The sequence below is a fragment of the Misgurnus anguillicaudatus genome, chromosome 23 (assembly GCF_027580225.2).
Source record: "Misgurnus anguillicaudatus chromosome 23, ASM2758022v2, whole genome shotgun sequence".
NCBI lineage: Eukaryota > Metazoa > Chordata > Actinopteri > Cypriniformes > Cobitidae > Misgurnus > Misgurnus anguillicaudatus.
Genome location: NC_073359.2, coordinates 21,619,555 through 21,634,352, shown reverse-complemented (window position 1 = coordinate 21,634,352; position 14,798 = coordinate 21,619,555). Strand labels below are relative to the sequence as shown.

General features: G+C 40.3%; 1 protein-coding gene across 5 annotated transcripts in view; it reads right to left on the bottom strand.

The window, feature by feature from the left end:
* eps15l1a (epidermal growth factor receptor pathway substrate 15-like 1a) overlaps positions 1 to 14,798 on the bottom strand; it is a 40,643-nt gene that overhangs the window by 24,308 nt on the left and 1,537 nt on the right. For 4 of the 5 annotated variants that reach the window (XM_055217318.2, XM_055217315.2, XM_055217316.2 and 1 more), the window contains exons 2-17: positions 14,619 to 14,660; positions 12,138 to 12,227; positions 11,994 to 12,041; positions 11,810 to 11,905; positions 11,655 to 11,720; positions 11,440 to 11,565; positions 11,293 to 11,352; positions 10,967 to 11,209; positions 10,703 to 10,860; positions 10,467 to 10,623; positions 7,360 to 7,422; positions 6,628 to 6,713; positions 3,047 to 3,079; positions 2,869 to 2,941; positions 2,244 to 2,405; positions 1,005 to 1,202 (exon numbers count right to left, since the gene is read on the bottom strand). In XM_055217318.2, coding sequence (XP_055073293.1) covers positions 1,005 to 1,202; positions 2,244 to 2,405; positions 2,869 to 2,941; positions 3,047 to 3,079; positions 6,628 to 6,713; positions 7,360 to 7,422; positions 10,467 to 10,623; positions 10,703 to 10,860; positions 10,967 to 11,209; positions 11,293 to 11,352; positions 11,440 to 11,565; positions 11,655 to 11,720; positions 11,810 to 11,905; positions 11,994 to 12,041; positions 12,138 to 12,227; positions 14,619 to 14,660 — 1,701 coding nt within the window. The remainder of the gene's footprint in view (positions 1 to 1,004; positions 1,203 to 2,243; positions 2,406 to 2,868; positions 2,942 to 3,046; positions 3,080 to 6,627; positions 6,714 to 7,359; positions 7,423 to 10,466; positions 10,624 to 10,702; positions 10,861 to 10,966; positions 11,210 to 11,292; positions 11,353 to 11,439; positions 11,566 to 11,654; positions 11,721 to 11,809; positions 11,906 to 11,993; positions 12,042 to 12,137; positions 12,228 to 14,618; positions 14,661 to 14,798) is intronic. The other variant, XM_055217317.2, reaches the window with a different exon arrangement.

The window sequence follows — 14,798 nt, the reverse complement described above, 5'->3', positions numbered from 1 at the left end:
ACTCACCACCATGTCATCCAAAATGTTTATGTCTTTCTTTGTTCAGTCGATAAGGAATTAGGTTTTTTGAGGAAAACATTCCAGGATTTTTCTCATTTTAATGGACTTTAATGGACCCCAACACTTAACAGAATGCGGTTTAAAATTGCAGTTTCGGAGGACTCTGAACGGTCCCAGGCGGGGCATGGGGGTCTTATCTAGCGAAACGATTGTCATTTTTGGCAAGAAAAATAAAAAATATGTACTTTAAAACCACAACTTCTCATCTTCCTCAGGTCCTGTGACGTGCCAGCGCGACCTCACGAAATACGTCATCACGTCAAGAGGTCACGGGTGACGTATCGAAACTACGCCCCAGTGTTTACAAGTGTGGAGAAAGAGGACCTTTCCGACGTTGTTGTATGTTGAATGATATTGAGTAATGACGCACATTTGCAAACCATTTTAAACAATAAACTGACACAAAGACATTAATTAGTATCATTCAACATACAACAACTTCAGAGGGGTCCTCTTTCTCCACACTTGTAAAAACTGGGGCGTAGTTTCGCATACGTCATTCGTGACCTCTTGACGGATGACGTATTACGTGAGGTTGAGCTGGCGCGTCACAGGACCGGAGGAAGGCGAGAAGTTGTGGTTTAAAAGTGCATATTTTTTATTTTTCTTGCCAAAAATGACAATCGTTTCGCTAGATAAGACCCTTATGCCTCGTTTGAGATCATTTAGAGTCCTTTGAAACAGCAATTTTAAACTGCATTAAAACTGTTAGGTGTTGGGGTCCATTAAAATCCATTAAAATGAAAAAAATCCTGGAATGATTTCCTCGAAAAACAATTTCTTCTCGACTGAACAAAGAAAGACATCAACATTTTGAATGACATGGTGGTGAGTAAATTATCAGGATTTTAAGAAAATTTACTAATTCTTTAAGGGTTTGCAACAACAAAAATAATGTAAACCAATGAGTATGCAACAGAATGGACTTAAACTAAAAGCAAAACCTGGTTAATCTCATCTTGTGTAGCTTTGAGAGACTTGATGATGGTTTCAAGCTGAATCCTGCCAGCTTGTAAGCTCTGCTCTAGCTGGGCCTCCTCCTGCTGCAGGCGGCTCAGATCGGCCTTGGCCCGGCCCAGTTCCTCCTCTTGGCTCTGCAGGTCTGACTCCTGCGAGTGGATCTGACTCTGTAATGAGGAGATCTGAGCACACAGAATTGATAAGTAAAGTTAAAAAATTTGTAAAACATAATCACACTTAAAGTATTAGTCCATTTTCTTAAAAGAAAAATCCAGATAATTTACTCGCCACCATGTCATTCAAGGTGTTGATGTCTTTCTTTGTTCAGTCGAGAAGAAGTTATGTTTTTTGAGGAAAACATTGCAGGATTTTTCTCGTTTTAATTGACTTTAATAGAGCCCAACATTTAATACTTAACACTTAACAGTTTATTTCAACGGAGTTTCAAAGGACTATAAACAATCCCAAACGAGGCATAAGGGTCTTATCTAGCAAAACCATTGTCATTTTTGACAATAAAAATGACAAATATACACTTTTAATGCACAACTTCTCGTCTAGATCCGGTCGTGATGCGCTAGCGTGACCCGACGCAATACGTCATCACGTCAAGAGGTCACAGAGGACGAACGCGAAACTCCGCCCCAGTGTTTACATGTGTTGAGAAAGAGGACCGTTCCTACGTTGTTGTATGTCAACTGATACTAATTAATGTCTTTGTGTCAGTTTATTGTTTAAAATGGTCCGCAAATGTGCGTTTTATATATGTAACACGTGACCTCCCTAGTTCCCTACACGTTTACGTTAGGTCGCGCTGGACCGGACCTAGACGAAAATTTGTGGTTTAAAAGTACATATTTTTTATTTTTCTTCTCAAAAGTGGCAGTCGTTTTGCTGGATGGGACCCTTGTGCCTCGTTTGGGATTGTTTGTAGTCCTTTGAAGCTCAGTTGGGAAAGGCTGTTGAGTGTTGAGTTAGGTATTGAATGTTGGGCTCTATTAAAGTCCATTAAAATTAGAGGGGTCCTGCAATGTTTTCCTCAAGAAACATGGTTTCTTCTCGACTGAACAAAGAAAGACATCAACATTTTGGATGACATGGTGGCGAGTAAATTATCTGGATTTTTCTTTTAAGAAAATGGACTAATCCTTTAAAGTAAACTACATGCAGTAAAAAAAAAACAGTATTGATGCCTATATCACCTTTTTTGGTTTTTCACTTACCATTTGCGACTCTTCCTGACACTTCTGCCGTACGTCGTTGAGCATGTCTTCCAGCTTCGCCTTCTGCTGGTCCATCTCCTCCAGTCGGTCTTGGGCATCCTGCTTCTGGGCCTCGAGTTCTTGGAGGCTGGATGTCTCTCGGTCCAGATCGTTCTGCATGTCCTGTAAATTCACAGAACATTGCAGATTTTGAATCTTTTCCCATAGATAAAAGTGAATGAGGGCTGAGGTGGTCAGTCACAAATTCTGTCTATCATACATTTGCAATGCCAAAATTTGGAGAATTCAGAGTTTTAATTTGTGTATAATGTGAGTGCCCCCTTGTGTCAAATCTTATGACTGCCTTGTCATACAGATATTTAAAAATATACTAGTCAACATTTGAAGTGGATCAAAAAAGTTTATCAAAGTTGTTCTAAGACAAGAATGGGTATTAGGGATTGGTTTTATGTAAACTTTTTGGAATGGTTTTGATCCACTTCGAATGTTGACTAGTGTATATAAATATGTCACTTGCTACCATCGAATTACATTATATGAATATGAAATTGGCCACCCTGCTTCCTAGTGATTGGTTAACCACTACCCCATCGATACCTTTTGTTTGTTGCACTCCCATTCTTACCTGAACCTCTGTGGTTTTGTGTCTAATGGCCTCTTCTGCTTCTCTGATGTCCTGTTCCAATGTGTATTTCTCTCTGTGGGAAAATAAAAAAAAAGACACAAAAACATTTGGCAACCGAAAAGCTAGATGAACCCCTCGTACCCGTGCACACACAAAACAGAACTGTGACAGGTTTTACCTGAGCGTCTCCCAGTGTGTGAAAGCAAGAGTACTTATGCAGCATGGAGAACAAGCAAGTGAAAAAAAAGATTTTGTATAATAAAAGTCTTCAATGGACATTGTGAGGAGGAAGAGGAAGTGACAATTGGTCACAGAGAAGAAACTTATCCACCATTCCACCACTAAGAACTTTCTGGTACCTTTCTTCCACTGAAGCGTGCATATGTTAATATCGGGGTCGAAACATCTATAGAGGAAAATGTTCACATTCACCGGGTTTGATGGGAATTCAAGGATTTTTTTTTTATGTTTCACATACACAGTTGTATAGAACTTGTAGTGAAATGGATGGAGGCAACTTATGCACCTCCTCACAAACAAAAAAGGGGCTTTTTTAAGCTTAGAGGCTGTTTGTACTTGGTTTTAAGATGTGTTTTCGTTGATCACAAGTGGACGAGAGAGACACATCACGTTTACACCTGCTATATTTAAATCCTTCTCTTTTGTCCACTTTCGTTCCTGAATACTTTGAGGGGGTGGTCAGTCGAGACTGTGGGCTAGTCTCTCCGCTGTCATTTAAACACGAGCGTGAGTAACGATGAGTTTATATGGACACGAACTAACATTATGTTCGCTGCTTGCGTAGCAAGTAAACATGCTGCACAGTGTTTTGTACATGTATGTGTCAGAGCTTTCTCTGGATTTTCAGCACAATTGATGAAATAAGATTGCGCAAATTGCACACGCTTGCAAAATGAAACTGCGGAGATCACCCGCTTTAGTTTTATCAATGAAAGGCTAAAAATAGTGCTGTGTTCGCGCCAGGACGTAAAACATTGTGCTCAGTATCTCAGATTAGATAAATGGGCGGAGAGAAGGCGGTCTCATCCTGTGGCTGTTCGAACACATGCAACCACATGTGCGTTTACACTAAAAAAGCAAATCCGATCGAAAATGTTTTCTACTACCTCTGAATGTGGTTGAAAGCGGTCAAAAAGGGGAAGAGCTCAAAACGTTTTAAACACTGTTTACACCTGGCATTAAAGGACAAGTTCGGTATTTTACACTTAAAGCCCTGTTTTCAGATTGTTTATGATGAAATAGAACGGTTTTGACTGGAATTTCGACATGTGCGGCTGTCCCGGGAGTTTTCGGGTGTTTGCTGTTTCACCTCCCACCTCTACAGTGGGTTTATAGGTGCACTGGAACGATCCTTCATAAAATGCATTAAACTTTCATTTACAAAGACGTGAAACTCACCGAGTGGTCAGGGGTGTTCACTGATATGCTCACATAAAAATCGCTGCAAAATACGCATTCCAAAAGGTTTTATCGTAGTTTTTGCCAACTCCATTGACTTGTATTAGATGTGTTGTGAGGTACGGTATTACTCCGCGCCGGGAACCTTGCTTGTATTCTTGCAACTGGCAAAGGCGGATTATCGCCACCAACTGGGCTGGAGTGTCTATTATTCAAGCTCTCAGCGGAAGAATATACGGGTGTGAGGCGTTTGGAAAAATAGGTCCACAAGTTTACAACGAACGATAAAACACCTGTTGGAACGCATCTTTTGCAGCGATTTTGTGTGAGCATACCAGTGAACACCTCTGACCAGTCGGTGAGTTTCACGTCTTTGTAAACGAAAGTTTAATGCATTTTAGGAAGGATTGTTTCAGTGCACCTATACACCCATTGTAGAGGTGGGAGGTGTACAGCAAACACCCAAAAATTCTCGGGCCAGCCGCATATGTCGAAATTTCAGTCAAAACCGTTCTATTTCATCATAAACAATCTGAAAACGAGGCTTTAAGTGTAATAACTTCTGGTTCAAAAGCCGAACTGCAGTGTCGTCCAATCAGCGATGTCTAATGTTGCCCACTGGTACCTACCTCTTCCGGTAGGTTAAAGTAGTTGTGTTTTTTAATTTGCTGTAGTGTTTTTTTAACTTGCTGTTGTGTTTTTTATTTTGTATTTGTTTTTTATTTGGTTGTAGTGTTTTTTAATTTGCTGTAGTGGTTTTTAATTTGCTGTAGTGTTTTTTTAATTTGTTTGTTTTTTAATTTGTTGCAGTGTTTTTTATTTGTTGTGGTGTTTTTTAATTTGTTGTAGTGTTTTTTAATTTGCTGTAGTGTTTTTTTAATTTGCTGTAATGTTTTTTTAATTTGCTGTAGTGTTTTTTAATTTGTTGTAGTGTTTTTTTTTATTTGTTGTTGTTGTTTAGTAATTTGTTGTTGTGGTTTGCACTTTAGGGCCACCGTACGTCTCTCCCTTTGAGCCTAAAGGGGATCGCACACCGGCCGCGCAGCTCAGCGCCGCGCCACGTCGTTCTAAAAAAAATGTAACACATTGTTTTCTATGAGTGTACGCCCAGCTGTGACTCAGGAAGTTGTTCAATTTCCTGTCGCGCCACACAGCGCCACTCACACAGTTTAACATTTAATAACATCATATTTGTCCCAAATCATTAACGACTAACATTGGCTGCTAACGTATATTTTGCATTTTGAAGTAGACGCTATCTGACGAAGCTCGCGCTATTTAATGTGCACTTCCGGTTTACAATACCTCAGAGTTCTCCTAGGCGCGAAGCGACGCGGCGCTGAGCTGCGCAGCCGGTGTGCGATCCCCTTTAGTGAACCGCGCTCCAGCCCACCTCTGCAACCCGGCCGGGGCGTGATTAACCAAACCGTGCCCGGGCCCACTACAAAGTGATCACACTAGTCCAACCAGACTTTGGGGGTCAAACACGCCTGGGCGCGGTTTGGATAATGTGAGTACACTCTAAAGGGGATCGCACACAGGCCGCGCAGCTCAGCGCCGCACAGCGCCGCGTCGCGCCTAGGAGAACTCGGAGGTATTGTAAACCGGAAGTGAACATTAAATAGCGCGAGCTTCGTCAGATAGCGTCTACTTCAAAATGCAAAATATACGTTAGCAGCCAATGTTAGTCGTTAATGATTTGGGACAAATATGATGTTATTTAATGTTAAACTGTGTGAGTGGCGCTGTGTGGCGCGACAGGGATTTGAACAACTTCCTGAGTCACAGCTGGGCGGCGCGGACAGGCGCCACCTGGCGGTGCCGGTGTGCGTACACTCATAGAAAACAATGTGTTACATTTTTTTTAGAACGGCGCGGCGCTGAGCGGCGCTGAGCTGCGCGGCCGGTGTGCGATCCCCTTAAGTGCACTCATTGAGAAAAAAAGGAATGTATTAATTTGAGGTAAGAACATAGTAAAATATTTAAAAACAGTGGTGTTTTCCTTTAAGGGTGAGTAAATCATTGGGTAATTTTGATATTTGGCTGAACTATCCCTTTAAAGCTAAACGTTTCAGGAGATCATGTGTTCATGTATACCCTGCTCTGTTTGTGACACAAAAGGTAGCAGATTTAAAGTGAAAGTGTTTGATGTACGTATAATAAGTGCCGAGAGCATTCGTTTAAAATTGTTATTTGATTTTTGACAAAGGTGGCGTTTAGCAGCTTGTGCATCTGAGCTCCTCATATATACATATTTTTTTTTTTTTATATTTCTACAATTATTTTTACATCATCTGTATCCATCTCAGTTGACTCTTTAATCCCAGCGTGTTGTATTACCTCTGCAGCTGCGCGATCTCCTGGCTTATATCGTCCAGTTCTTTGATCCCAGTGAACTCTCCAGACCCCACCGAACTGGAGCTGTCCTATAATTCAACCCACAAACAGTCAATTCATATGATTTTATCAGACACAAGATACCACAGCACACACAAAAGGGCAGAGGAACATCAAGAAGCCACCACACAGGAACAGACTGGGAAGTGCTCGTCCTCCACCTCTACGATCAATACACAGGGAAGTCAAGAAACGGCACTGGGCCCGTCACAAATGCTTTCTCACTCCGTGTGTCGGCTAACAGGCCACCGAAAGCATTTGTTTTGTCTTTTTTTCCAAATTTACCTACCCATAACTTGAACATTATTGCCTGATTTTAGCCAGCGATAAAGGCATAAACATCAGCAGCGTTAGAATACGGATAAAGAGGAAAACAAGTAAGATGGTTGTCATTATAATATTTTATATATATATATATATATATATATATATATATATATATATATATATATATATATATATATATATATATATATATATATATATATATATATATATATGTATTTAGGGCTGGGGTTATAAAAGGCACAGTTAACCAATAAGATGACATGTTAGTGGCTCTCTTGCGGTATTGTAAAGAACTGGTTTGGTCGTCGCTCTAAGCTACCAATCGATAAACTGACATCCATAAAAAAAACTATTGTACATGATGTGCAGAAAAAGGGGCACTTTTACCCTGCGCATCTCAGTCAATGCAGCCATCTCAGAGCTCACTGGTGTCATATATCCTGATAGACTCTGAAAAGAGAGAAAGAGAGAAAGCAAAGTGCTGAATATTGACCAGAACTACACAATATTAGATTACACAACTACCACTGAGAGTGCATCTAATAAAATCTCTCGAGAACATGTCTCGATCATATTTCTCAATATGAAACCATAAAAAAATGATTGATTTATATTGTGTAATGGATAGTTTTTAATCTTTTTGTTTGTTGTTTTATGGTACATTGTTATACTATTTCAATTTTTAAGGCCGCATTTACATTGCATGTTTGAAGTGACTCAATTCCAATTTTCCCCCTCATGTGGCACAGATCGGATGTGACCCACAAACTTATTAGCACGAAAAAAGTGCATAGATTCTGATATTCTCCAATCAGTTTTAGGCCTTATTCATATCTGGGAATAAATCAGATATGAATTGAATACATGCATTCGCAACGTAAGTGGACAGATCGCATATTCCCATCTCAATATGTCGTGCGTCATTGAAAATGTGGCGCTGGCAAATGATGTCAACTCAGGTGGACACCACACGCGATCACAACAGTCTTCTTAGCAGCGCAATTGAGGATGTCGGTTCCACGTGAAGTTTTGTGTCTTGTTACAGAAATAAAGCTCTTTAATCTTGTATATTCATTTTGTCTGTGTCCATTGCATATCGCAGCATTTTACTTCCTCTGTGGTTTAAAGGAAAACACCACCGTTTTTCAATATTTTACTATGTTCTTACCTCAAATTAGACGAATGAATACATCTTTGTACATCTTTGTAATCTTTGTACAGCGCGTCATGAATGTGTTAGCATTTAGCCTAGCCCAGTGGTTTTCAATTCCAGTCCTGGGGCCCCCCCTCCCAGAATGTTTTAGATGTCTCCTTATATGAAACACCTGATTTCACTCATCGGCTCCTTAATTAACACACTAACGAGCTGATGATCGGAATCAGGTGTTTTTATATATGGAGACATCTAAAATGTTCTGGGAGGGGGGGCCCGAGGACTGGAATTGAAAACCACTGGCCTAGCCCCATTCATTTCTTAGGATCCAAACAGGGATAAATTAGGAATCCACCTTAGAAACACTTCCATGTTTTCCCTATTTAAAGACTGTTACATGAGTAGTTACACGAATAAGTATGGTGCCACAAAATAAATTGATTTTTAAAGCAGATAAAAAATGAGAACTATATTGTATGAACATAGTATTTAATTTGTCTCAGTTGAAGTAAGAACATAGTAAAATGTATAAAAACAGTGGTGTTTTCCTTTAAACTGTTCCGTATGTCTACCTTGTATTGTTTTGGCAAGTATTTAGTGTAAATGCAGATATCGGATACAAGTCGCTTTTAAAGGTGATCTAAGCGGGTCGCCAAAAAAAAAAAAATCTGATAGACAACAAAACACTGCAAATTTAAATGAGCAGATAAATGTAAGCTTTTTTATTGGCGGTTTTTAGATAGAAATATACAAAAATCAGTTATTGAGCAGCAAAAAAATTATGTTCTCCTTGTCTTAGCCTGATAAGCTTATAATAATGATTTCAAAATTGAGCGGTCAGGTACGATTTCACGAGTTTGACAATGTGACTTGAACTCAGTCACAGTAATATGGAATTTTATGTTTCAATTTTATGAAAAAGTTATGAATTGCAGCTTTAATTTGAAGTTTAAATCCTGAACAGGATTCCCACTCTAAACCAAACGTCAAATTCCCTGACTTTTCCCTTACGTTCACTATCTAAAAAGCTGAATTTTCATAACCTATGTCTGATAATGGTGTACACTCTAAGTTTATAAAAAAATGTAGCTAAAATGTGCGAAATGAATAAAATACGCTGATAAACGGATTGTAGTCTCACTTGAAATCAGTGGAGGCTTGGACCTGGAAATGGCATTCCCACGTCACAACTTAACAAGCTAATTACATTTTGATAAAATTTGAAGCGACAAACAAAATCCCTGATATTCCATGATTTGGACAAAGAAAATTTAAAATTCCCTGACTTTTAATGTCTGGAATATACCTTTTAAAATTCCATGATATTCCAAAAATTCCATGACCCATGGGAACCTTGCCTGAAGTATAGTTAGATTATTTATGAATGCACAACCTTGCACATTGGTGTTGGACGCATGCACATTGTGACAAATTGTAATACCTCTCCTGGCCTACATACTTCTGTACGCACGGTTACAATTAGGGCTGGGTATCGATTCAGAAGTTCCAGATCGATTCGATTTCGATTCACAAGCTACCAAATCGATTCCATTTCAATTCTCGGGTCGGTTTTTATACTCGATTCAACTCAATGAGTATAGATTTAATACAAATACTATATTAATAAAAAAAGAACATTGAACAGCAGTTTACAAGTGGGTAATTAATAAAAAGAAATTAAAAGACTCACATCTCGCTCCTTGGTAACATCGCGCAAGGCCAAAAAGAGGGTGACATCTATAGTGAAAAAGACTAGTAATTAAATTAACATTAACCTTACGTTCAATGTTTGGGGAAATAAATATGAAAGAAAAAATCGATTATGCTCCTCGAGAATCGATTTTGAATTGACCACGTTTTAAAAAAACGATTAATCGAAAAATCTATTTGTTTGCCCAGCCCTAGTTACAATAATCCGCCAGTGCACGTACAGTAGACGACACCAAGGTAACCGCTAAAGTGTATTCCTTTTAAGATTGACTGACATGCCTGTCTCAATGAAAATTAACCTACCGCCAGACACACAATGTTGCAAATGCTCTTGGCAAACAGAGGAAAGGTTTGAAAAGGACACACACACGCGAAAGAGTTCAATTATTTAAATTTACCCGAGACCCGATGCAGCTAATATTTTACCCGACCCAAGTGAAACTTTTAGACCCAAACCCGATCGGGTTTCGGGTTGGACCTCGGGTTTTTCAGATCTAAGTGGACCCGTGGAGACCTCTAGCGTACAGTACACATAATATTCTAATGACAAAATTTGCGCCATTTGCTATACTTTAACTATACTTTAGACATAAGGCAATAAAAATGTTTGATTCCTTTTAGCTTAACTCACAGGCCCCGGCGTGCCACGTTCAGATGGTGGTATCATGTCTGGAGTCAGAGCCTGTGGAGGGTCCAAGCCTTTGATCACTTTGAGCTGAATCAGATGCATGGCCAGGGAAAACTGCTCACGCGTGAGTTTGCCCATTTGTCTGGTGTCCGCTAAAGCCCTGATAAAGATAAGATAAAGTGATGAAAAGGAAGCGTGTTTTTTAAAGCAGTAATTGTTAAGAGATTGCTCTAAGGTACCAGATATGTGCCAGGACGTTCTGATGAAGCCCAGACTGCATGAAGATGTCTTTTACTTCTTGGCCGCTGACGAAACCGTCAAGGTCCATGTCGGTTTTGAGGAAGATGTCGTCATAGCGCCCCCTGTCTGCAACTGGCACCACCCAATTTACAGAATGCTGATGATGGAATCAAAAACCAAAGTTCAGGCAGACTTCAAATACTTCATTCCTACCACCATTATCACAAAAGTATCAGGATTGAAATGGTAGTATACGTTCATACCTGTGAGGATTTGAGGGTGTGTTTCGGGGACAAGCTCCCAGCACTGTTGAGGGAGTTCATGCTCCCGTGAGAGGGAGTGGACCGCAGACTGTCTTTTGGTGGCGGGGGGCTGCCTGGCAACGCTGGCACCATGCCAGACAGCGAACCTGATGATTTCTTTCTTTTGGATGGAGGGATGAGGGAGGAGGGCAGAACCGAGGGCACAGGCTCTTTCTCCAGGGCGCGGTACACCAGGTGCATAGCCTTGAAAAAGTATTTTTTAATATAGTATGCGTTTCATTCAATAAATAGGCAGTGTTTAATATATCACAAATAAAATAACTCACCACTGCAAACTCATCCTTGTCCAAGTGTCCATCTTTGTCTATATCACTTAAATCCCACACCTGATAAAATGGTAGAGAGATGCATTAGTTTTGAAAAAAAAAAAAAAAAATTGTCTACAAATAGTGCTTTAAAAATTGAATTTCTACCTTTCCAAGGACATCCACAGGTAGTTTGGAGTTTATTAGGACTGGTTTGACTTTCTCACCGGACAGTAATCCATTTACTGGAGCAAGACTTTCGAAAATACCATCAAACTTGCTCTTTTCTTCTTGCTGATAAATAAAAGTCAAACAATATGTAAGAAAACCATTTTGGGATGCACAAAAAAAATAAATGTAGACAAACGTTTAAAATAACGTACCCGCACCGCCCAGTGACTTTCACTGGATGATGTTACAGAACTTAGCGATGGGCTGCTGTGATCCTTCTAGAACAGAAATTAGGAAATCTGTGAGCTCATGACATTATACTGCCTAGAAGAACAATGATATTAGTGAGAAGTCATCGAAGACTTACAAATTTAGGAGGAGGAACAGAGAGGTTTAAACTGTTGAGACTGATGTCATGCCCACTCTGTGCACAAGCCACGAGTCGCAGTGCGACATAAAATCCCTGAAAGCAAATCAATAGAAAAAGATATCAATGTGGATATCAATGTGTCTAATTTGTGATCCTGCCCTTAAATATGACACAAGCGTACCTGTTTATCCAAGAAACCTTTGCCATCTGGATCTGCAAAATCCCATATCTGCAAAGAGACAATCAGACAATCTCGGTACACAAAGTGTTTTAAAGAAAAATGTAAGCTTGCTGAAAATGATAAAAAAATTATTCAGATACCTACCTTCCCTAAAGTGATATCTGGCAGACCGGATTTCTTCAAGAACATAGCAGCCTCTGTGGGTCCAACCCTCCCAGTGTTTCCTGGGTCCACCTTCAAAAAACAAAGCAAAAAAAACTTAAATGCTGGTTTGACCACAAAATACCACTATATATCTATCCAAATTAAACATAATCCACGAAGATCTGGGCCCTTATCTATGAAAAATCATGAGTTTGGTGGCTTTTAAATTCATCCGTTTGGATCCTAACTGTGGGTTTACACCAGAAGCGAGTTCAACGTTTTGCGCTAGTAGATTACATACAAAGATCAGACGCGCGTCCTCGCGTGGGGCGATGCGAATGGCGCGATATGTGCGGCGCATTTGCAGGAAAACACGCACTATTCGCCTCAAATGCATTTTCGCCCAAGTTGAAAATATTTAACTAGAGCGAAAAAATTCGCATGACACGAAGTTACTCCCGCGAGTAATCTAGAGCGAGCAACGCGATGCGATTGCACGCTTCGCGTTTGGTGTAAACCCACAGTAAGGAATGAATGGGGCTAGGCTAAATGCTAACACATCCACAACACGCTGTGCAAAGATGAAGTGCACGCATTGAAAAAAGCTAGGTATGTATTATTTTGTCTAAGTTGAGGTAAGAACGCAAGTGATTTCAATGTTAAGTCAATGTAAAGACGCGTTGACCCGCGTCTGGAGGTCTCGCGGCGCTAATGAGGCGTTTAGCGCCTAGTTCGCGCGAATGCCGCAAATTAAGCATTGCTGCGGCAAACGGGCAAGTTGAAAAATTTGAACTTTGGCGAAAAACGTGCCGCGGAGCTTGGTCTAGTAATGAAAAATCACTGCATTAAAGGCAGGGTGCACAATGTCTCAACGAGTCGGGTCAAATAGCAAAACAAACTTGTAGCCAAATAGCAGAAAGGGTTATTATGTGGCGAAGATAGTTTTCAGTGCGCATGTCTGACATTACCCGAAAGCGACTGAAAGATTGACATGGTGGATTAAAACAAAAAGAGTAAAGGTACATTCACATTATAAGCGACTAGCAGTAGCAGAGCGACTGTAGCAGAGTGATTTCAATAGAAGCTCGGGGACATCCGGCGACACAACCGACAGTGACCGTTGACGGCTGGATGGGCGTGACAAAGTTGAGAAAAGTTTAACTTTATGCAAATTATGAGCGATATTCGGGAGCGACTACCAATGAGAACTAAGCAGGAGAGTTCACGTCATCCATCTCTCGTCAGTTACTGGACTGGACGGTACTCATTTGTTTATGACAACTAGATATAAAAACACCTCTTTTGAAAGAGACGAGCGACACACAGCGACAAAGTTGCTTATATTGTGAATGTACCTTAATCTGTCTGCCGAGCGAAAAAAGGATAACGATAAGGCAAGAAGCAAGACCTGTGTGAATATAGGAACAGCTTTAAAGCGCTAGAGAGAACTGAAGGAGCGGAAAGGCCTGCGATCGGACGCCGAGGTTGCTTTTTCGGAGCTATCAAAACAGGGGTGAGACCCATTTGGGTTAGAGGCGTGTTTATTTAGGTGATTTCAAATGTCAACATTGGCTTTCAGAGATTGTGCACCGTGCATTTAACTACAGTAACAGATTCGGCAACTAGAAAAACGCAACTATGCAGCAGACATGATGTGTGTCTGTTACAGACTTCAAGCAAAGTGATCACAAAAACCTACAGAACCTTGTGTCACCGTTTATTTCCTATAAAATACGTTAAGTACTGACCCTATACTTAAAAGCACTCTTTTTCTTCCTTCTTGGGCAACCAACCAATCACAGTTTTCAAAAGAAAAGTGTCATATGTAGCAAAGGGATCAGCCCCGCCTCCTCATAAAGACAAAAAAATTATTTCGTATTTTCCTTGCTCAAAGTTGCTCTCAGATTGATCCTGAATTGCTCTTTATCTAAAGGGGGTCGCACACCGGACGTGCAGCGTCGTGTCGAGTCACGTCTATGACAACTCAGAGGTATCGTAAACCAGAAGTGCACATTAAATAGCGCTAGCTTGGTCAGATAGCGTCAACTTCAAAATGCAAAATATACGTTAGCAGCCAATGTTAATCGTTAATGATTTGGGACAAATATGATGTTATTAAATGTTTAACTATAAGAGTGGCGCTCTGTGGCGCGACAGGGATTTGAGCAACTTCCTGAGTCAAAGCTGGGCGCCACGGACAGGCGCCACATGTTGGCACCGGTGTGCGTAAACCCATAGAAAACAATGTGCTGGATTTTTTTTGAACGACGCGGCGCTGAGCTGCGCGTTCGGTGTGCGACCCCCTTTAGACTCTTACATGGCAGTTTTTAAGCTAAATTAGGAGCTCTCTGAGATAACTTTAATAAGCTTTAAGAATAAATACGGGCCCAGATATGCATGGTAATCACAAACACTGGAATCACAAACTGGATCATGAAACAATACATTGAATCTGCTCTGCAAATTTTCTGTTGAGCTTACCTGTCTGTAAAAGCTTTCATATACAGGGTTCCCGCTTGACAGCTAAAACAGAAAGAAAGAAAGGAATAAAAACTTCCTAACTGAACTTATAAAAAAGTAGTTCCCCTTGAAGTTTAATCTTCAGTTCTTCTAATGTACGGTTTTGTACTGTACATTACCTTCCATTAACCGTATTGTCTA